Source organism: Penicillium nucicola (genome assembly GCF_028828085.1).
Source record: "Penicillium nucicola strain IBT 29836 chromosome Unknown utg000001l, whole genome shotgun sequence".
Taxonomy (NCBI): Eukaryota; Fungi; Ascomycota; class Eurotiomycetes; order Eurotiales; family Aspergillaceae; genus Penicillium; species Penicillium nucicola.
The window spans coordinates 4,494,727-4,515,204 of NW_026643125.1; the positions used below are offsets into that span (position 1 = coordinate 4,494,727).

General features: G+C 48.3%; 7 protein-coding genes across 7 annotated transcripts; 2 read left to right on the plus strand and 5 right to left on the minus strand.

Annotated features, from left to right (window-relative positions):
- Window positions 1–252: 252 nt before the first annotated feature.
- On the minus strand, window positions 253–2,261 carry dbp9 (ATP-dependent DNA/RNA helicase; the record flags this gene model as incomplete). Its single annotated transcript, XM_057124121.1, has 4 exons — window positions 253–1,339; window positions 1,395–1,873; window positions 1,926–2,002; window positions 2,051–2,261. The coding sequence occupies 4 exons, from the start codon at window positions 2,259–2,261 to the stop codon at window positions 253–255; spliced, it is 1,854 nt and encodes a 617-aa protein (XP_056989854.1).
- Window positions 2,262–2,931: 670 nt separating this feature from the next.
- N7511_001697 (uncharacterized protein) lies at window positions 2,932–4,092 on the minus strand (the record flags this gene model as incomplete). Its single annotated transcript, XM_057124122.1, has 1 exon — window positions 2,932–4,092. The coding sequence occupies one exon, from the start codon at window positions 4,090–4,092 to the stop codon at window positions 2,932–2,934; it is 1,161 nt and encodes a 386-aa protein (XP_056989855.1).
- A 2,164-nt stretch (window positions 4,093–6,256) lies between these two features.
- On the minus strand, window positions 6,257–8,302 carry N7511_001698 (uncharacterized protein; the record flags this gene model as incomplete). Its single annotated transcript, XM_057124123.1, has 1 exon — window positions 6,257–8,302. The coding sequence occupies one exon, from the start codon at window positions 8,300–8,302 to the stop codon at window positions 6,257–6,259; it is 2,046 nt and encodes a 681-aa protein (XP_056989856.1).
- A 1,344-nt stretch (window positions 8,303–9,646) lies between these two features.
- N7511_001699 (DUF3435 domain-containing protein) lies at window positions 9,647–12,390 on the plus strand (the record flags this gene model as incomplete). The annotated part of the gene is made up of 6 exons (XM_057124124.1): window positions 9,647–9,945; window positions 10,000–10,249; window positions 10,309–10,631; window positions 10,775–11,166; window positions 11,224–11,569; window positions 11,646–12,390. The coding sequence occupies 6 exons, from the start codon at window positions 9,647–9,649 to the stop codon at window positions 12,388–12,390; spliced, it is 2,355 nt and encodes a 784-aa protein (XP_056989857.1).
- Window positions 12,391–13,171: 781 nt separating this feature from the next.
- On the plus strand, window positions 13,172–14,387 carry N7511_001700 (uncharacterized protein; the record flags this gene model as incomplete). The annotated part of the gene is given in 5 exon segments (XM_057124125.1): window positions 13,172–13,475; window positions 13,548–13,606; window positions 13,626–13,917; window positions 13,939–14,082; window positions 14,131–14,387. The coding sequence occupies 5 exon segments, from the start codon at window positions 13,172–13,174 to the stop codon at window positions 14,385–14,387; spliced, it is 1,056 nt and encodes a 351-aa protein (XP_056989858.1).
- Window positions 14,388–14,502: 115 nt separating this feature from the next.
- N7511_001701 (uncharacterized protein) lies at window positions 14,503–15,277 on the minus strand (the record flags this gene model as incomplete). The annotated part of the gene is made up of 2 exons (XM_057124126.1): window positions 14,503–15,026; window positions 15,085–15,277. 2 exons carry the CDS (start codon window positions 15,275–15,277, stop codon window positions 14,503–14,505), a joined length of 717 nt encoding a protein of 238 aa, XP_056989859.1.
- A 1,062-nt stretch (window positions 15,278–16,339) lies between these two features.
- Window positions 16,340–17,459, minus strand: N7511_001702 (uncharacterized protein; the record flags this gene model as incomplete). Its single annotated transcript, XM_057124127.1, has 4 exons — window positions 16,340–16,456; window positions 16,501–16,715; window positions 16,763–16,862; window positions 16,908–17,459. The coding sequence occupies 4 exons, from the start codon at window positions 17,457–17,459 to the stop codon at window positions 16,340–16,342; spliced, it is 984 nt and encodes a 327-aa protein (XP_056989860.1).
- Between the last annotated feature and the right edge of the window lie 3,019 nt (window positions 17,460–20,478).

Below are 20,478 nucleotides of genomic sequence, written 5' to 3' on the forward strand. Positions count from 1 at the left end.
TGGTTCTACATGAATTGAAATGGAAATGCCATACTTCATATCAAGAACAACCCTTTACTCTCTTATCACCTGGCGAGCTTCAAGTGACAACGACTAGCTTTAAATCTCGCCGCGTAGCACGATGTACGAATGGGGGAGGAAGAGAAATAAATATACTGCATATAGGCATTAAGACAAAAATCCATGTTGAAACTATCCCGATTCATGTCTGACTGTACAAATGGTATCACCTCACAAGACCAAAGATCCAAACTACTTGCGCCGGTTGAAGGTCTTGAGAGGATCAACCTTTCCACCAGCCTTGCCCTTTCCGCGGGCACGGTTGCGATCTCTTGCCTTGCGAATACGATTTTGCTTGGTTGACGCGAATCCAACATATCCGGCATTCTCCTTGGAAATTCCCTTGCGACCCTTGGCAGGCATCAGGTAGTCAGGAACATGCTTGAGATGGGCCTGGACTCGAGCAGCACGCAGCTCACCATCGTGGCGCAGCTGGCGAAGTTCGTCCGGGTTATCTTCGAAGTGGCGTTTCAACTTCTCGCTCTTGATCAGTTCCTGACGGATCTCGCGGCCTCGGGCTTCTTGCACGGCCAGACGGGTCACGGCACGCAGGGCGTCGGTCATACGGTAACGGAAGGCGTCGACTTGTGTCATCTCGAAATGGTAGGGCTTGACCTCGTGGCCGAGCTTAGTTTGACGCTTGATGATCTTTGCCAGCATGGTTTCGTCGTACTTTGTGCTTGGGATGGAGGTTGGGCGGTGCTTGCCGTGCTGCTCGACTGGTACCACGAAGGAGAGGGCCATGCCGGCCTTACCCGCGCGGCCGGTACGTCCAATACGGTGTGTGTATGATTTTGAGCTGGTGGGAAGGTCGAAGTTGAGAACACATGCAACGTTCTGGAAGTCGACACCGCGCGCAATGCTGTAGTCCTTTTCCTTGCCAGTCATCTTGCGACGCTTCTGGATCTGTCCCTTCTTTTCGCTCTTGTCTTCGGTAGCCTCTTCGTCCTCGCTGTCTCCCATTTCTTCCTTTGCTTCTTCTTCTTCCTCGGCCTCCTTCACTTCGCGCTTTTTTGACTTGGTTGTTCCGAGCACTTCTTGCTCGTCAGCAGCCACAATAATATCATAGACACCCTTGTTGAACTCATCAACAACGTGGATTCGTGAGTTGATGGGTAATTCTGAGTTGAGAACACAGCTCTTCAGGCCAAACTGTTCAAGGAAAAGCTTCACACGGTAGCAGCGATCCACATCTTGAACAAAAATGATGACCTTGCCCTTGATAAGCTGCAACTTGAAGATAACGTAGGTCAGGAGGAATTTCTCGTCTTCGGCGCACCTGTTGGAGAGCAATTAGTACCCGGTAGATGGATAGATGACGGCAGGGAGCTTACTTGACGACGAACTGGCTGACGCCGGCACCCTTTTCTTCCTTCTCCTCAAGCTTCAGAATAACCGGGTTCCGACAGTACAGGTCCTTCAATGTGTCCACCTCTGAGGTAAGAGTAGCACTCATCAGGAAAGTTTGTGCGCCGCGAGGGATGGCCTTGGAGAGAGCATTGATTTCTTCATCATATCCGTATGAGAGAACCAAGTCAGCCTCGTCGATAACAAGGTGGGTAATTTTATCGAGCGCCAAGGCGGAGTTGTTGACGTTGCTGTAGACACGAGTAGGCGTTGACACAATGATATCGGGGAAATCTGCAAGCAAAGAACGTTGCACTTCGTCGGACACCTTTTGGGTCAAGTTGACTGAACGGATATCCTTGCCACAGAACGCGGCGAAGGTTGTAATCACTTTTTGGACCTGTTCTGCCAGCTCGCGGGTTGGGACGAGGATCAAAGCAGTTGTGGCTTTCAATGAGGGATCGGCCTGTTCATGTCAGTGAAGAACACAATCAGATACTGGAGAAAGATAGACGAACAGCCTTTTGTTGGAGAATGGCCTGCAGGATCGGGAGAACATAGGCCGCAGTTTTACCAGAGCCAGTTTTGGCGCGAGCTTCTTCCATTAGTAATTGAACATATTAAAACCTGCTCTGAGACATACCCAGAATATCCTTTCCTTCCAGCGCAAGCGGAATCGCCTTGGATTGTACCAGAGTGGGCTTGGTGAACTTTTCTTTGATCAGAGCCTGGCGCAGTCGAGGATCGAGGTTGAGGGCTTCAAAGTCGAGATCTTGGTTGTCTGTCCCCGCAGTCTCCGGGGAAGGAACATCGTTTGCGTCCAGCTTGCGCTTCATCTTGGTTGTGCTTTGCATTATTTTCTTGAATCTTGAGGAAACTGAAACTTTTTGGGAAATTTTGTCGGGCGGTGAGAATTGCGGGCGGTGAGGGGATCAAAGTATTCTAGATGATATAAGCAGTGATGTAAGCAGTAATGCCTCAGGCGACAACATGATATCCTTTACAGGGCATCAACTGTGGCCATCCAATGCCAAAGGAAGGTTATAAAACTAGTACTGTCTTAAAATCTGCGGCCTTGACAAGATCCATTGGGTATCTACCAGTTTGGCTGCTATCAGGGTCAAGATTCCCAACTATGGGAATACATGCAACCCTAATCCAACTCCAATTTGGAAGAAGTAGAACAAGATAACCCAAAAAGCAAGAAGAGTTACGTTCAAAGTAGAAAAGAAGTTCTACAGTACTCTCTGTCTAGGTAGGCGACTCCGAAATAGGCATAGTAAGGCAATGCGCTGAGAAGTAATTCCATTCGCGTCGTAAGCAAGTTCATTATGTACATGACCCAGACAATTTCCCATACATGACCGTTCCAATCCGTAATTCAATAGGCAATACAGTTGCCTCAAAAAAAGAAAAAAAGACGCTATTCCCACAATCCATAAAATTCCTCCGAGGTCCAGATCTTAATTGGAGCCCGTTACCTCGGATGTTGCATACATAAAAGAAAGTTAATCATGCCGAAGCTCACGAGTACTGAGTTTCGCCTTCACTGTCACTCAGACTGTCGCGACGACGACTGCGGCCGTCACGACGGTAGCCCTTGGTCAACCCTGGAATGGGGTGCTTGTAACTCTTTGTACCGGAATCCTCAGTATCGACGTTCGAGTACTGGTATTCGGAACGAGAACCGGCAGATGAGAAGTCGAGCGGCTCGGTGAAATGGCCGGGAGGGTGTGGGTGAGCGGAGCGGTCATGCTTGCGCGGACTACTGGTACGAGATGAAGGAGCGGGAGGTGGTCCAGCTTGGCTGCGACGGTCGCGACGGCGGTTGTGACGGCGGGTTGATGGTTCACGGACGCGACGCTCTTCAGTGGTGTGGCTGATGACGTCCTCGCCGCCTTGGAATGAGAACCCAGAGGGATCACGGCGTTGACGGCGGGGCCGTTCGTAGGCAAAGTCATGGGCTTCGCTCATTTCGCTTTGTTGGTAGGATGTTGGCGGAGCGGAGGTGTCGTAATCACTGCCGTTGTAGGTTCCATCGGCCTCGCGGTTCATACCACCGATGCGAGCAGGCTTCTCTTCACGGTATGCACGCACATCATCATCCTCAGCACCTTCCCATTGCTCGTGCTTGTTGCGGCGGAGGAGCTTTTCCTTTGCGGTTTCTCTGAATCGCTTGCGTCGAGGTTTCTCTTCAGTAACTGTTGTCGCTGTGTCGGTGTATGTCTCATTGGTAAAAGAATATCCATCATCGGTGTAGCCCTTGTCAACAATACTTCCACCGCCGAGCTTGGTACTCTTTGTGGCATTACTGAGTGTCTTTCCATCAGGTCCTTTTCGTCGAAGGACGGTGGACTTGTAGTCATCCCAATCGCCCTTCCGCCACACGAATCCTCCATTTTTGGCCCAGAAAAAGAACCAGATTGCTCCCAGAACGAATAGTGCCCCGATAATAGCGAACAAAGCCATCAGACCTTGCATCTTGATGCTGTGTGGGTCCACCGTACCCGCTCCGCGGATTGGGGTTGTTGTCGAATCGGCACGGGCAGCAAGGGACTGAGAGTTGGTGTTGAGAGAGGGCGACATGTCGAGGGCGTTCTCATTGCTGGTGTCTCGAATATAGAGATCAGCAGCTCCCACTGCAGGAAGGCCGGGAAATTCCTGATTCTCCGGAACTGGAGCCATGATGGCAATTTAGAGTGGTCGAGAGCGTGTAGCTCAAGACAGGACTCTCTAGATGTTGGTCAGTACCTTGGGCATTCTTGCAATCGAGATAGCAGCTTACATTGAGGTAAGTGATCCGCACCCGATCTAGATAACGATTTCTGGCACTGGAATGCGGGAACGTGGAATGAAGAATGTGGAACAAAATGTAAAATGTCTAGTATGATCTCCGTAGAATGTTGAAGATGCAGAGATGGGAGAACACCAAACGAGGTGTCTTTGCTCTACACGTAATTGAGGAGGTTGGAGGAGGCTGGGAGACTCTGTTGACGCGTTGTCACGGGCAACCCGCTTACGTCATCTGGGGTCCGATCTATGCCCCGGTTCTATAGATGCTCCATATATTTACTTTACGATACCGACAAGCTATTGGAACAAGAGATCTCTATTCAAGTATCTAGAGCAGATGAACTGTCCGTCTCTTGGATCTCCTTTCTGTCGGTCAGTCGAATGTCCACGTACAATATTGCCCACGGCAATAGGCAACTGTAGGTGCTCGGCTTCAGGAAGATGAAAGCGATAGTTGTAGCTAGTCAATATTCTTACCCAATTGCTAGGTACACAAAGTGTGTAAATCGATACAAAGCGTGGAAATGGGTTGGCATGGTCTCGGTCACTGTTCGGGGTTGGCATTTCTTCGAGAATAGAGTAGAGCAGACCGAAATGTTTGTGGAGAGGAGCGAAGATAATCATGTTCTCCCCCGGGTTGCTGTCTTCAGGTAGTAATGAGCGGACTAGAGAAGCTTGGGAAGTGACGGGAAAATGTTACGCTCGAGGTTCCTCTCTCCGATGAAACAAGGGCGAACGGAAGATTGTGAACTTGTAAAAATGCCGAGTCGACTCGAAATTGCCCGTCAATCAACTCTGTGGGCACTCGTTCATCTTGGAGTCTCGGGACAAGTTTGGAACAGGGAGAAAGTTGGGATTGAATGCTCTTTTGAAGGCTGGTCCAATTATTTTCAGGCCTCTTTCTAAACCTCTTCTAACCCGTCTCATCTTGTATACCAAACTCCTATTCTACAACCTTAAATACCAAACATAAGCTTATCCAAATAACCATCACTAGCAAATAAAGAGGTAAACTAAGCCGTGGGCACACAGTACATATCATCCAACGTGATTGACTTCTTCGGAGTTTACTAGACTGAACTGGACTTGGGATATATGCGGAATGAGTTATCTTAAATCACAAATCACAGAGAGCCACCCGCTCAAATAAGCCTCTGAAACAAACAAAAAAGCCATCCCTGATCGCAACCTGCGATCGCACCCAGACAGCTAGCGGGGTATCAAAACCATTTCAAAGCCAATGTAAGATCAAAGACACTGCTAGTGAGAAAAGCCAGCGCAGAAATTGCAGTCAACCGAATCAATAGAAACAAAGTCCCAAATAAAACTACGAGGCCTCCAGTCAGGCGCAGGCCAATACACTCGGAACGCAGGGGAAGAAAAGAAAAAAAAAGATATAGAACGTAGATAGGGCCAAAGAAAAAGATGACCTGGTGTTGAGACATGACAAGTAAACAGATATGGGTATAATCTCTCTCTGCGACTCGCAGTCGCGAACAAAGTAATCAGAAAGAGGGCCCAACGAGAAGAAAAGGCTATACACGAAACGCTGACAAAAAGGAGACATCAGAAAGTGAAGCACATCGGACTTGTCATCGCAGGTCATCAGAATCGTACAATCATATCGCCATAGAACGGAGACACATCATCAAGTCGTTCGTGCCCAACATTTTGCCCAAAACATACCCAGAGACACACAAAAATAGACAGCAGTTGTAAATGAAATCACACACAAGTCCTCCCAGTTTGACGCGGCCGCCAGGCAAACTCTGGACCTGTTCGTGAGAAGAGGTCCAGCCGGTTGACCGGGCAGCCTCGCAGTAGGTAATTACCCATTGAAATTCTTTTTGGTCCAACCACAGCACCAAAACCCGAAGAAACACACAAAACATATGCAAAGCAAAGGAACTTTTCTTTTGGACAAACAAAACAGGCCGGCCCACTCAACCAATTGGCTATGCAGGCACATACAAGAGAGAATCATAACAAGAAGATACAATCATGATGAAAAAGGAACCGTGAGAAACAAAATAAATCCATCGAAAGGGGGGCCAGATCAATGATAGCGAGTACTACCGTAGGTCGACTGGCTAGAGCGACGAAGTCCACGCTCCGAACGCTCTGACCGAGTGTCTCCTCGATTTCGTCGTACATCTTCTAGCTCCCGGCGGCTTGCACCGCCCGTATAATCAGAGTTGGATCCAGTCAAGTACTGCTTGGGACGAGGCCCGCCTGCAATGTTCAATCGCACGGCGTTGCGGGCCTCCCCAGCACGAATGTTGATGGATTGCCCTGCAATCGTTTCGTGGTTAAATTCCATTTTCACTCCATTCACCATGAGTGTCATGTTCTTGTCTTCTTCCGTCCTGGAGCCTGTGCCGCTGCCACGGCTGCTGTTGGACCGGCTCTTCTGACTGCCACTCTCACTCCCCTGGCGATTGGTGGTTGCCTTGGGGATCATGGCCTCTGCGGAGAGAGGCACGTTGGCAGTCGAGTTTCGACCGGACCGTGCTGCCTGGTAGTTCTCAATTTCGCGTTCCCGATCTTCCAGAATGTCGTCTGTGTTGCTGGATGGCTCATCGTTGTAGTAGTACGTGGATGGCTGTCGCCGCTTCGAGCTTGCCACGGCCACCTGAGCCCCACGTCGGTCATCCTGGTAGGATGTAGACCGTCGGTGGTTGCTCCGTAGGCTGTGGGTTCTCTCTGGCAGGGCAGTCTCCCTTGACATCCGACGATGAGCCCGGTCCGACACCATAGGCAACTCCGCTTCGAGATCCGCCATGTCAAATTTATCCAGGCTTCGGTCCATGGCCCGGTCCATAGTTCGATCCATACCTCTGGACGGGCGACGTTGGGATGGCACCGCACTGCTTGTTTGAGCCTTGCGGGGCTCGGGTCGCCTCGCCTGATGGATCTGTGGGGCAGCCGCCTTGGGCTTGGGCTTGGGGAGGGGAGGAGGGGGTGGTGGCATGCGGTAGAAGTCCTCGTCTGGGTCTTGTCTGTGCGCGGCGGCGGCACGACCATAGGCCTCTCGTGAGGTATAACGTTCCACGGGGCGCTCCATGGGCTCATTGTCATCATACCAGGGGGAGTAGGCGCCTGAGTCCATAACAGCCGGCGGGGGGTGTCCATAGATCGATGAGGATCGACGTGGGCGGGACTCCGGGTGGCGGGGCTCCCGGGGACGGGACTCGGATCGCTCTCGTTGAGGCGGATAGTCCGATGGAGCCCCATAATCGGATGGAGCGTAGTAGGAACCTCCGTATGGCGATGAGGAGTATTGGTTGTGCATATAGGCTGAGCCCGAGGGCGGAGGGCCATGGTAGTCGTAGGCGTGGATGGGTGCCTGGGGGTAGATCGGGGATGCCATTCCCGATCCCATGCCCGGGGGCATTCCGTGGAAACTCATGGGTCGACCGTTGGGATGGTAGGTGTGGTAGGTATGGGAGCGACTGGGTCGACTCGGGTGATTGACGTGGATGTTTTCAATGACGCCCGCGGGGTATCGAGCACTCTGCGGTGCGTAGTCGGAGACTGGCGGACGCTGGGGGATAAAGAAGGAATCTTCAAGGGGGCGGTGGTCCCGGGGGTCGCGGGGGTCGCGGGGGTCACGGTGGTCGCGGGGATCACGATGGTCGGACTGGTAATGAGTCGGAGGAGTGTCGTAGTACGGGTCGTTATAATAGCGAGCATGAGCAGCTTCCCGTCGACGAGACTTGGACGACGACCGTGGCACGTGAACATGATGGGCGCCCGAATAGGCACCAACCATTGTCTCGTCGCGCATCGGTCTGACTCGTTCCTCCTTGCGTTCTCTGCGGGTTGACGACTTTCTGGCGAGTTCGCCCCGTTTGGACTCCTTAAGAGGGGGACTTTGTCCGCCCGATGGGCCGGATTGGGTGCTGTTGGCCGTGGCAGCGGTGCGACTAGAATAACCTGAGTCACTTGCGCCGTCGATCAGCGGCTCTGGGAATAGATCCGACCTGGCTATTTTGACAGCAGAGTTGGCTGTGGCATTGGCAGTCATGCGAGTATGAGGTCGAGTGGCATGGGATTCTTCGTCATAATCTTCGACGAAGGCCGGCCGGGCCTTAGTGGCCATAATGTGGGATATCCTAAGCAACAGAAAAAAAAGAGAAAACCGGGTTAGGCTCGTTTCCTACGTGTGTGGCTCTCTCCCTTGGATGTTCAACGTACAGCAAGCCACTGCTGCCCACTTAAAACGATGAGTCAGACTGCAGGTGTCTTTTCTTTTCTTTTTTTTTTTCTTGTCTTTCACCCCTCAACCCCGATTGACGGAGTTAGCCTGTCCTTGCTCCCAAGCCAAGTAAGCGGACCTGCCGATCGCAGTGGGCGATGGCAGGCGACGGAGTCAGCGAGCGAAGGTAGCGTAGTACTTTCCAGATCGCAGTGTCTCCATCGAAAGAGGTGGGATCTTAGGCGACAGTTGGCAAACCGGTCGGGCAAGCGTTGGGTCGTGGGGCATAGAAGAAAGAAAAAATAGGACCAGAAAAGAGGGACACGAGACAAAAGGACGCCTCTGGCCGACTATGAGTGGTGGGAGCAGCTGCAGGAGTGAGGTTGGGTTGAGAATTTTGGGATCCTCTGCCTGACGGGTCTTAGAACCCAGTGGGGGGAGTGGAGTCGGATGGGCAGCGATAAATACAAAAGTGAGGGGTGATAACAGAAGAGAAGAGATGAAACCCAGAGAAAAGAAAGAGAGAAAGAGAAAGAGAGAGAGAGAGAGAGGAAGTAAGAGTGAGAGAGAGGGAAGAGAGAGAGAGAGGCAGAACAGCCAACCAGAATAGTTCCCTAAGCCAAAACAAAAAAGAAAGAGTTTCACGAAGAGGCTCTCGGGTGCCCAACTGGAAAAAAAAAAAAGAAAGTGGGGGAGTTGACTGACTTTATTTCTTATTTCTGAAGTGATTGGGATCTGCTTGGCTTCTTCGATGCTACTCTCTATACTCCACATAACAATGAGACGGTGAATAGCAGGCCAGAAGTGGCCGCTTCGGGGGCCGTTTTAAGCCTCCCACTCACTGGCGACGGCCTTGGCATCACGTGTATTTAAAGCCACGGCCAATGTGACCTACTGCCACTTTGCTCCCTTTTTTGGCGTTGCATGGTGCCTAGCCCCGCAGCGACCTCACTGGAGTGTCGGCCGTTCCCCTGGTCCCACTTGCGATACCACGGCTGCGAGCCTGTTCCAACCGGAATCCCGAAAGAAGGAGCCATTCTGGATCCCCTTACGCCCTTTGAGCACTCTTTGTTCCTAGATTCCATAAATATCGACCGACATGACTCCCGCATGTTCATTCTTTCTTCTCGCTCGCCAGCGATCTTCTCATCATCGCATCTGTTCCTCCGGCAGAACACTGGTGTTTCGCGTGGACTCTAGACACTCTTGACCAGTTCCCTATTCCCTGCCGGAAACTGCTCTCACATCATGCCTCGCCTTTCGCGTCCTGATTTGTCAGACGATGAGAGCGACGCGAGCTCAGAACTGCCTGAGATCTTCTCGAACGAAGCCTCAGAAACCAACTCGTCCCCCACATCTGGGGATTGTGACGACGAGGATGAGTCGGAATCCGAGGATGATATGCCCATGGAAGATGAAGAGAAGCAGCTTCCACCGGAGCACTATCTCCAGGAGGCAGAGTGTCTCGATGTCTCCCAGCTTCGGCAAAAACGCTACAGCCCAAGAACCCAAGTCAAACTGGATGAGACGAGGGACTATTGGGACAGGTAAGAGAGCGCCACTGCCATGATTTCTTCAATTGCATTTAGTTAATTTTCCAGATTTTGCGAGGGCGGAAAGCGGGACCCGATAGAGTGTTTCTTCTGGCTCTCTGACACAGAGGAGACAATCCGTTTTTTGAAAGCTCTCTTTTCCTGGCGTTGCGACCAGCGGAGGGGTAAGAATGAGCGACGCACGCCGGGATTGAAGCATAAAAGCTCGCTCGAGACATTCTGGAAATGGTGGCATCTGGTTTACAAGGCTGAAGTCGGACATGGACTTAGTAAAGATACGATCATCAAAATCGAGGATGTGAGTTTGTTGGTCCGCTAATCGATCAGATTGGTCTGGTAATGGCTGACAGCCCATAGGTGCTTGCGATAGTTGCGACAGAGAAAAATCTTTGCTTCGATCGGCGACCGAAAGCGACCATGTATATCGAAGATGTGGCTGAGTTTGCTCGAGTGGTACTGTCTACGACGGAGATGACTTTCCGTTGTGGCTGGTACCGGGTGCAGCTCCTCCTTTACTGTCAACTGGCTGCTATTACCGGCAGCCGGCCTGGAGCGCTCTTGAACCTTCGTTACCGGGACCTCATGTTGACCCTGGTACGAGATCCAAATGGCGTCCGTCCTCGGCTTTTCATTTATATGAGGCCGGAATTCACAAAATCATTTCTTGGCAAGAAGGAGTCGTAAGGATATTCCCCTAACCCTGAATCCCTCCTTTATATCCATGGTTCTATTCACCTTGCCCTGTCATTGTCCTTCCGTTCCTCTGTTACCCTCCTCACACCGATACGATCTCGAATCAGGGCAGCTTAGCTGATTGCAATAGGAATACCTTCCCTATCCCGGAGATCATTTTTGATCCTACGCTGGTCCTTAGCCCGCACGTTTTCTTGTTGGGCATGCTTTTTCGAATCGGGGCATTCAAGACTCTTTCTAAAGACGGTCGCGTGATGAACTGTCCAGAAAATTTGTATAGTCTTCGGGTTTTGAATGGACTTGGTCAGCAGGAGTTGAGGTTGAGACCGGAAATTCTTGATCAATATGTTTTTTGTCACGCATTGAGAGGACCCAATGGGATTCGAATTGCCCTGGAACAAAATCTGACAGGCGGCTGGCTACGTTATCGCATGAAACGTGGGGGCGAAATTACGGGCTTTGAAGAGGTCACGAAGCCCTATGGCCTCCGGTACGGCGCAGCGAAAGCATTCAATGATAGTCGTGAGTGACCCTTGTTTAGACTCTGCGCTTCTTGACTAATAAGTTCATACTATACAGCGGATGTGTCAAATGAACTACAAAATGTGATGCTACAGCATGCCAGCATTGACACATTTGTTCGGCACTACAGTGTTGGTATTCACGTTGATGCTCAAGCAATTGTCCGAGGCATGCCCGCTCAGAAGCAGCTCATGCGTTTTGCCTGCTCGATGAGTCGATCTATCGATCCGCGCAGGCCATATAGGCTAGAAGATTCGAGCTCTGTCAATCAAATCCCGCGTGTGATTGCCATGGAAGAGTTCAAGCAAGCACGAGAGCAGGCCCGGGACGTGAAAAGAACGACATTTGAAAATGCTCAGTTCGCTCTCAAACGCGAGTTTGGTGATGATCCTCCGCAGGAAGGGTCAGTTTCCCGTCATCTGCGGAAACTCCACAGACGATGGGAGCTGCAAAACAAAAACGTGGACAAGTTACGCAAGGAGATTTGAACGTGCAGAGGAGCTGTATAATCTTGCTGTACGTGATTTGCGAAACGAGAAAGGACGACAACGCAATCGCTTGATTCGTGAGAACTTGGAGCGGTATAAGAACGAACAACCGGTGATCGACAGCGAACGGCAACTGTCCGGAAAGATGGTCGACGAAGAAGTAAAGGTTGCTTTAGAAAGTACCGGCTATATGACACCACAGCATATGACCCTTATCGACACTGTCCTGACGATGCCGGGTACGACGGTTGAAAAAGAGTATGAGCGTCGAATTGCTGCAATCAATGCAGTGATTGCGGTATGTGATGCAGAAGAGGGCGCGCCCTCGCGGCCTCGTGTCACCCAAAAACGCTCCGCCGATGCTGTCAACATGCCACCGGCTGCCCCCCTGCCTAAAAGGCAGAATTTAATCCCTTCACATAAGAGCGGCGATACTTTTTCCGAGGCTATCGCTTCGGTTTGCGTCAAGTCTCCAACAGAGAGACCAACGATCTGCTTTATTTGTCTTGGTAACCCTAGGCTGCCACAAAGCGATCGCTTGGGAATCTACAAGAACTCTGGATCTCTGAGCCGACACTTCGTCAACAAGCATATCAAGCCGTTTCCAAATGACATGCACTGTGAGTGCTCTATCTGTGGAGAGAAGTTGGAGTCAAAGTCTGCGCTACTGAACCATGCGGAAAGGGTGCATGGAACTGTCACCCGCTCTTCTAAAATAGCCCTTGGTATGGCATAAATACGAAATAGTCTCCGTTTTCTCACTTCGTGAAGATGTTACCGGAGTTCAGGGTTAAGGGTGCGATATTTGTTGTCTTAACTGGGATACATAGACTTATTTAGGTTTTAGTAGAGCTGGTCTTTGCCGTGTGACAAGGATTTTGATCTTCGCTTCCACAAATCTGGTCAGTCCCGGGTAAAAGACATTTTGTTGGTATAAGTCACAGAGTATCACCATTTGTACTGTATCACCTTTCTCGTGTTCTGGTCTTCATTCCTTTACTGGATGTAGCCGCCCTAAGCATAAGACTCATCTGGCACCAGGCTGCGTCTTTCCTTGATTTTCCGAGACACATTTGCCTTGAAGCCTCAAAATAGACATAGGCCACATCGTTGATGGACCGGCGAAGCCACTAATGCATCTGTCTGTGCTTCATATCTTAGCCTTTGGTATGGGTTGCCTTCTATTTGTAAAGACTATAAGTAGTCGTGAATTGCAAGTCCGAATCATAAAACCCTAGTTTGATTTACCAGTTAAGGACTAGCTAGATTCAAGCGGTAAGTAAAACGGGCACCCTGCGATGATTGTTTTGCCGAAATAGAGCCGACATTATGTCTCAGTTACAATACCATAGGCATACATATGTAATTTTTGGATGATTCGATTATTTTCATATAAGATATACTGCATAAGCGAAGTGGTGAAAATAAGTTCAAATGCACATTTGCGTATTCTGTTTCTTGGGCTTCTCCGACATCCTCATACCCCGTCGCCTGAGTAAAGGCGCTTGATCAAGGCGATGCATATCAACTTTCTAGCCCTGGTTTGGGGCTATATTATACCCATCGTGCTCACCTTACCAAGTCTTGACTCCCTCTTTCAAATCAAAGCAAACACAGACTCGGATGGCGGCTTTTGCTCGCAGCTCCCAGATCCGCTTGGAAAATGGCTGTCTGAGAGTGGGACTTTGGTTAATGCAGGCCTTCAGGCACTAAGCGGTGTCAAAAATCCTTCTGCGTCAGAGAATAAAGTTGCAAAGGATTATCTCTGGTCTTATTTCAACATGTCCCCCGATGATACGGACGCAATGAATCTCGTTCAAAGTAAATTTCCCAATATGGCCTAAAGGAACGCAATGTACTGACAAGACAATAGCGAACCTTCAAATTGTGAAGAACTTCTTGAATGGACAGACTACAACAGCCAACATTCCATACCTATTCTGCAACGACAAGTGGCCCCAAAAGCTATAGCGGTCTGACGTAGCTAAGGATGTGAATGGAAATGATATCTTTGAATACGACTCGACTGCCAGTGACCACTTGAGCCCAGTGTCAATTGAGAATATTCCGTCTTATCAGGAAATGCCTTGGACGGTGCAAAAAAATGGCCGGAGTGTACGGAATAATCAGGTACCGTATTGGTCGGATGACATGAGGCAGTACCTCTTCGATATTAGTTATAGAGGAAAAACTTACTGCACTGTGAGCAATAGTCATCTGGGAGCCACCCAACATGAAACGACCCCTAGTTCTATCACATTATGTCCATCTGCATTTACATAAGACAAAGCTGGTGAAACGCTTGGAGACAAGGAACCCGCGAAGGGCCTTTCTATCACGGATATTTTCCCACGGAGCGGTACGTTCTATCATGAGCTGTTCCATCTCACGATTGGAAACGAACAGACTCCAGATATTACTAGTACTTGTAAGTTTGGAAACTTCGCAACCACTCAAAATTACTAATCATATAAAGATTCATGGACCGAACAACAAAAATACCTCAAGACCCCCGATAGAATCCCGAGCGGCTACGATGAAAATTACCAGACGTTGATTCGACGAAATCCTGAGACATATGTGTGGTTCGGTGTTGGATATTGGTACTTCCAGCAGACTCAGTGGACTTCGACAAACCAGAGGTGGAGTTTCCATTCTGGTGCAGGTGAACTCCTTCAGCTAAAATTGAGTGAAAAGGATCGTGGGACAGAGTTTAGTGAAAGCTGGGTATGATCAGGTGTGCAATATATCAAGCAAGCCGGACGAGAAAAGAAAAGCATTTTTGCCACTGAAATGTTAGACTAGAATGATTTTAGAAGACGTTTTTCATGAAGCCCGAAAAATTATGTTAAGCACGTATCCTCCGGAAAGAGCAAAAGTCTTCTGTCCATTTCACTGAGCCCACCTCTTGTAGCTTAGCATTGAAATTGTCAATTCTGGACCGCTTGCCTATAATTGTACTGCCAGATAACACCTCTGTCAATCCGTGCCTCCACTCGGATTTTTCCGAGTTCCGCCAAAAGTGTGGCCACAGCATCAACTGAGTCGCATTGCTTTCTGGCTGGGTCGCCCATGCCTTGATCGGAATGTCTGTTTGAGGCCTATAATGTCTCGGTACGCTGAAGCCCGAGGCTGACGGACGAAGGCCTCTTAGCTTTGAAATTTCAGTCCTCTGAGTGTCGGTTACAGGAGCCTGGAAGTAGACCCAGAATAATTGAATGAATGAAGAATCTAAGACCTCAAACCAATTCCCAACATAATGGGTTTCGTGGGAGCTAAAGATTATAATGTTCTTTGCTGCCAAAGTTTCCCAGAGAAGCTGGGCTGAGGGAAAGTCTTGAAAATATTTTATTGCATCGGTTGTCTTCCACACTGAGAATTTATGAGCACGTCAGTATCTTTATCTTTAGAATTCCCGAGCGGTACTTACAAGTCGCTAGTAGAGCAGTTTTGGGTTTATCTTGAATCATTCCCCACATAGAGCGATTGTGGCCAGGGGTGTGAAGCAATGGTTGAAAATATTCTGTCAATTGCGCATCATCAAGCTCTCCGGGGACTTGAAGTTTCGTCAAGACAAATCTTTCCGGGAGGCCAGTGTTACTGAATAAATTGGAATCGGGCATAGCTGATGAAGAAACAAGAGAGTTGGCCAGATTGTTGGAAGTTTCATGAGAGTTTCAAGAGTAAGAATTGCAGAGCAACAATGCCGCTAGACTGAAAGGGTACACACCAAGGTTATATTACTCGATTACTAGTACAGTCAAAGCCCGCTTATGGTACACCCTACCGGCCTTCAGGCGCCTTCGAACCGGTCATATAGATCCCCGCACATTACAGACCATTTAACGCTATTTGCCAAGATACTAGATACAACTAAATTGTAGTATCGAGGACGACCAATTGGTAATAAGATAATTGATCTGATGACCTATTGAGAGGATCCACAGTCTATGTAACCGCGCCAGGCCCATCAACAGCCTCCAGGTATTGAAAGCTGTGTTGCTCGGTGTGGCATGATTACTGTGTGTTACAACACAGTTATTCCGGTATGGAGCGTATTACCATACAAAACACACAACAGTCTTGGCGGGTAATGAATAACCAAGTATGACAATACGGTGCGGGGGACTCCAAAACTTTCCCCCCATCGGAATTAACACCCAAACCTGCCTACCCTGAGCCCACCCTGAGCCTACCCTGAGCCTACCCTGAGCCTACCCTGAGCCTACCCTGAGCCTTCCTTGAGCCTACCCTGAGCCTACCCTGAGCCTACCCTGAGCCTTCCTTGAGCCTACCCTGAGCCTACCCTGAGCCTACCCTGAGCCTACCCTGAGCCTTCCTTGAGCCTACCCAGAGCCTTCCCTGAGCTTACCCTGAACCCCACCGCAAATAAGGCATCTACAAAACCGAGTTTCTACTAGCTCCATGCTCAAGTAACAACACATAGTAATCAACAATCGCTATGTACTTGGTATTACATCAACTATACTTTGTTAAACTCTGGCTAAAGTTGGCTTTTCATTTTACTGCATTTTGTCCCTATCGAAAGTGAACCTTTCTTTGATCTCATTTTGCGTAACTTCAAGCGGCCCTACAAAATGATGCTCCTTACGATATAAACCCCAAAGAGCTGCGAGGAAGAGACAAGGTCACGCCTGTAAAAGATTGTTTGCTACTCTAAGTCCCTAGTACTTGTCAGTTTCTTGGTTATAAATGCAATTTACACTACAAGAGAGCAGAGCGGCTCTTGCGAGGAGAACCAGATCATCCTTCGGGCGATCCTTGGCTGCCACAAGTGGCTGCTATTATATGTTAGCAAGGTTCGATACGTTGTAGAAAGCCTTACATTTCTTAGACAATCAATAGATCTTGCCGTCTCAGTGGCGGACAGGAAATCCACCGCCGCGGAACCAATTGGCCAGCGCTCTAGATCATTTACCCCAACAACGCCGTCATCTTTGTCAAATTTCTGCATGAGCCGCATTGCGATTGACGGAAGAGCGGCAATATATGCAGCTTCAGATTGCTGTGACGTGCAATCTACACAAAGTTCTAAACAAGCTGCCAATTGTTAGCCAGACGAAGCAGAGAAAGGTACACCAACAGACCTATTTTGAGGGACCCGTCAATCCCAAACAATATCTCGTCACAGGCTAAAGACTGATGCGCAAGGCCAAATAATGATAGGTAGCAGGCACCATCGAGGATCTAAAAAGTCAGGACAGCTCATTAAAAGGGCTACGGCAGGCAAACCTGACACATGATGGATCCCAATTCCGCTTCGTTGGGATAAATTGTCGGAGAAACCACAACAAACGCGAGAGTCAACGGCAAATCATCAACCAAAAAGTACGCGGGCTCGTCGTGCATGTAGCATTCATGCAAGGAGAGGACATTCAAGTGCTCGAGACGCCCGAATTTACAGATTAATCTTTGAGCATTCTGCCTCTGATATCTCCGAATGGCAACCATGCGAGATGGGCGTGTACGGCGCGTGGCAATTGTGACTTTTCCCGCAATCTCATACGTAATTACCCCTCGATATGTATACCATGGTGATTCTTGTCTTACAATGAAGATGGAAGCAATGTCTCCAAGACCGCACAGTAGTGGAAGGCAAAGGCTTTTGCGAGGCCCAGTGACAACCTTGGATTGACTATTGCAGCGTAGTCTGGCTGCTTTCGTGGCGGCAACCGTCTGTGTCTCCCAAGTTGTGGATGTAAACATTGACGCGGGGATTTGGGATTGGGCTTTGATAGTGTCAAGGTCACATATCATGTTGTCTATATATAGCTTGCTTGACATGGTTGGAATAGTATAGTATCATTTCCGGATTGATAAGAACAAGAATTGAAAGGAGATTGTGGTCCAATTTATTCATATGCGCAGTGGTATGAATTGATATTTGCAGAGTTCCCATGTCTTGTTCGAATCTTGAATATTCTTTCTTTCCTCTATTCAAAAATATGAGATCACGGCCATGACTGACCGCCATAAGATGAAGCTGCCGAGCCATAGACTTCATATACACTGCTACCGGGACATATTGTTTGAATGACCGATGATCAGACGCTAGCCCTCATTAATAAGGCGACTCGTAAACTGCAGCAATTTCTCACACATATCGATAATTACGCAGCATATTGGCCCCATCAATTACCTCAGAATTGGGTTGCTATTGACAGTCATATATGCGACAGGAATGTATCTTCGAGCAAAGTCCAGGTTTGCTATGCCCCAAAGCAAAAAGGTTAACATAGACTATACGACTTGCTTGCTCGCGGACTAAAATTTCCTCTCTACTTTCAGATTTACCAGATACAATTTGAGGGCTTGATACTGTCTGCCTCTGGTTATGGAGTGTTCAGATATTTCAGGCAACAAGATACATCATGATTCCACTTTGCCTTTTCCTTTTCATATCACCGAACGAAATTCAAGTTAATGCTGGCTCACTGAGAGATATACTGTAAGTCATCTACAATAAATTGTGCATTGCATTATCAAGCCTGAATAATGATATTTCGCTGATAAGATTCCCAATCATGAAGCCTAAATAACATATTCAGCCGAGTACAATAGCTAGCTCTTCTATCAAAATTGGCCAAAAATCAGATATAAGAAGAACAAGCGGTGTGTTAATCATTGTACAGCCGCTCTTCATCCGCAGCAGCACACTTCTGGCACTTGACCTCTGGCTGTGTCTGTGCAGCATGAAAATCGGATGGAGCATTTGCTTGAATGTTCTCCCCCGCGACAAGATCTTCGTATCTGCTCTGCAGCAGCTGGGTGGCGAGGTGCATCGTGGCCCACTCCCTGGAGGAAATTGTGTTGGAAGATGAGATGTGATCAGATACCACTTGCAAATATTGAATTGTTTCGTGTATCAACTTTGTGGTGATTTCTGTAGCTCTTGGAAATTCGTTGTGATGCATTTCTTGGGTTCTCAATTCTCGGGAATGGACCGCTCTCCTTTTCCGGTTTAGTGGACATGGGTGTTGATTTTTAGCAGAGGTAGCTACAGACTGAGCCAGGTACCAGTTAGCAGACGGATTCAAAGCCTGGCTTGCGTTGCCACAATCGGCATGGATGAATCGCCCGACGATTTGGCGGAAGTTTGCACTGGAGTCATGGCCTCCAGGAAACATTTTTGTTAGCAGGTTGAATCCGTTAAAGAGTATTCAGAAGTAAGATACCAGTTTGCGATATATTTCCCTTTTGCCGTTCTATATCTGGGGTAATAGGCGTCTTGGGTGCCTTTGGGATCTCGTGATCCATAATCGCTTGTGTCTTGTGGTGCCAATAAACAGTGTACTGTAATCAGAAGTTCTTGTCGAAATGCTTGAGGGAATCGACCGTAAGGAAAACCATGGCCTCAAAAGTTGTGAGTAGAAGCGGCCATGTGCATTTAAACCTCCAAATCTCGATCACCTTTATCTTTTTGCGAAGACTTTTCAATGATGGCTCCTAGGAGTACTGTGGATAAAAATCTTTTTGCCTTGGACACAGAAAATACAAAAACGTGGTAATTGAATCGGGGATCACCCCTTTAAGCTGAAGCCTGGTATTTTAAAGTCACTCCCAGGAGCAAGAGGTTTGCCAAGTTAATTTTGGCTATTAATATGAAGATGCGGAAGCGAGATGCACTGTAGACGCCTGACCAATTACTGCCTTGTCATTCTCGGCCGCGTCAAAAGCTACTGCAATAAAATTGGCCGAGTAAGAGGCTGTTTCGTAGTCAAAGAGGCTCTAGAGCTTTCTTACAGATTAATATCAACGCTGAGGATGCTTTATTGAGCAACAGCGTGTAGGTTCCCGCTCTTCTCCATAAGATGGCTGTCCAAGACATTGACTGGAATTCTTCACTAGCAAAAATTGGCTGAATTCGATCGATTTATTCATTCCACACCCGGAATCTATCGCAGGAATCCAACGGGAAGTGAAGGCTGTCTCAGGTCCTGAAGACACACTCTCTCACAACTATCGTATGTCGTATGTTTTGCTGACAGCGGTCATCCAAGACGGTTTTTCTTTCATAACTGGCGTTCGCAGCCTGTTATTCTCCGTGTAAGGCTCTGAGTTGGAGGAATAGCTGAGTCTGATTCTGTTTTAAAATTTCTGTGGCAATAGATTGCAATTCAATCGAGGTGTCGGTATTTATTTTTCATGGAATTTTATGTTCCTTGAGATAAATCTGGGGATGGGGCCGCTGATCGTCGTGTGCGTTCTAATTCAGATGAGGCGGCAGGTATATCCGGCAGACACTTTGATCCACTAGGAGAAAACACTTTGACGGAATTTCGAAGCTTTCGCTTGAGCCTTTGGAAACGAGAGAATAACATTTGTTTGATGAGTTTGAATTCTATTCTCGCTTGTAGTGTAAAGACAACTGATGGTAGTTTGACGAGACTTTTAGGATTAGTAAGTGAATATGCCATCCAAATGATCATGAGGAACAGGACAGAAGCCCATAACTCTGGTCAAACGATTTTACCCTGTTGACATGAAGACGCATAATTGTTGCCTGTAAAAGCGAACGATTCTTAGGTTAGGTGACTATCGTGATATGAAGCAGTCATCACCACTATCAGATGGTTCGTAATCACAAAAACGTCACCAATAACTTCAACAACTTTGCTCGGCCAATAGAATCCAATGCATCAGGAGTCCAATTAAATATGCCCATTGTTTTATATCATTTGTAATGCCTGCTTTAATAATTCACCTGTTGCGAAATTTCTCATATAATTGAGAATTTGAGTGAACAGCAGGTGAGATCGAGCATCAACGGTTGAGATAGTTGTTCACTAAACAACGAAATTCT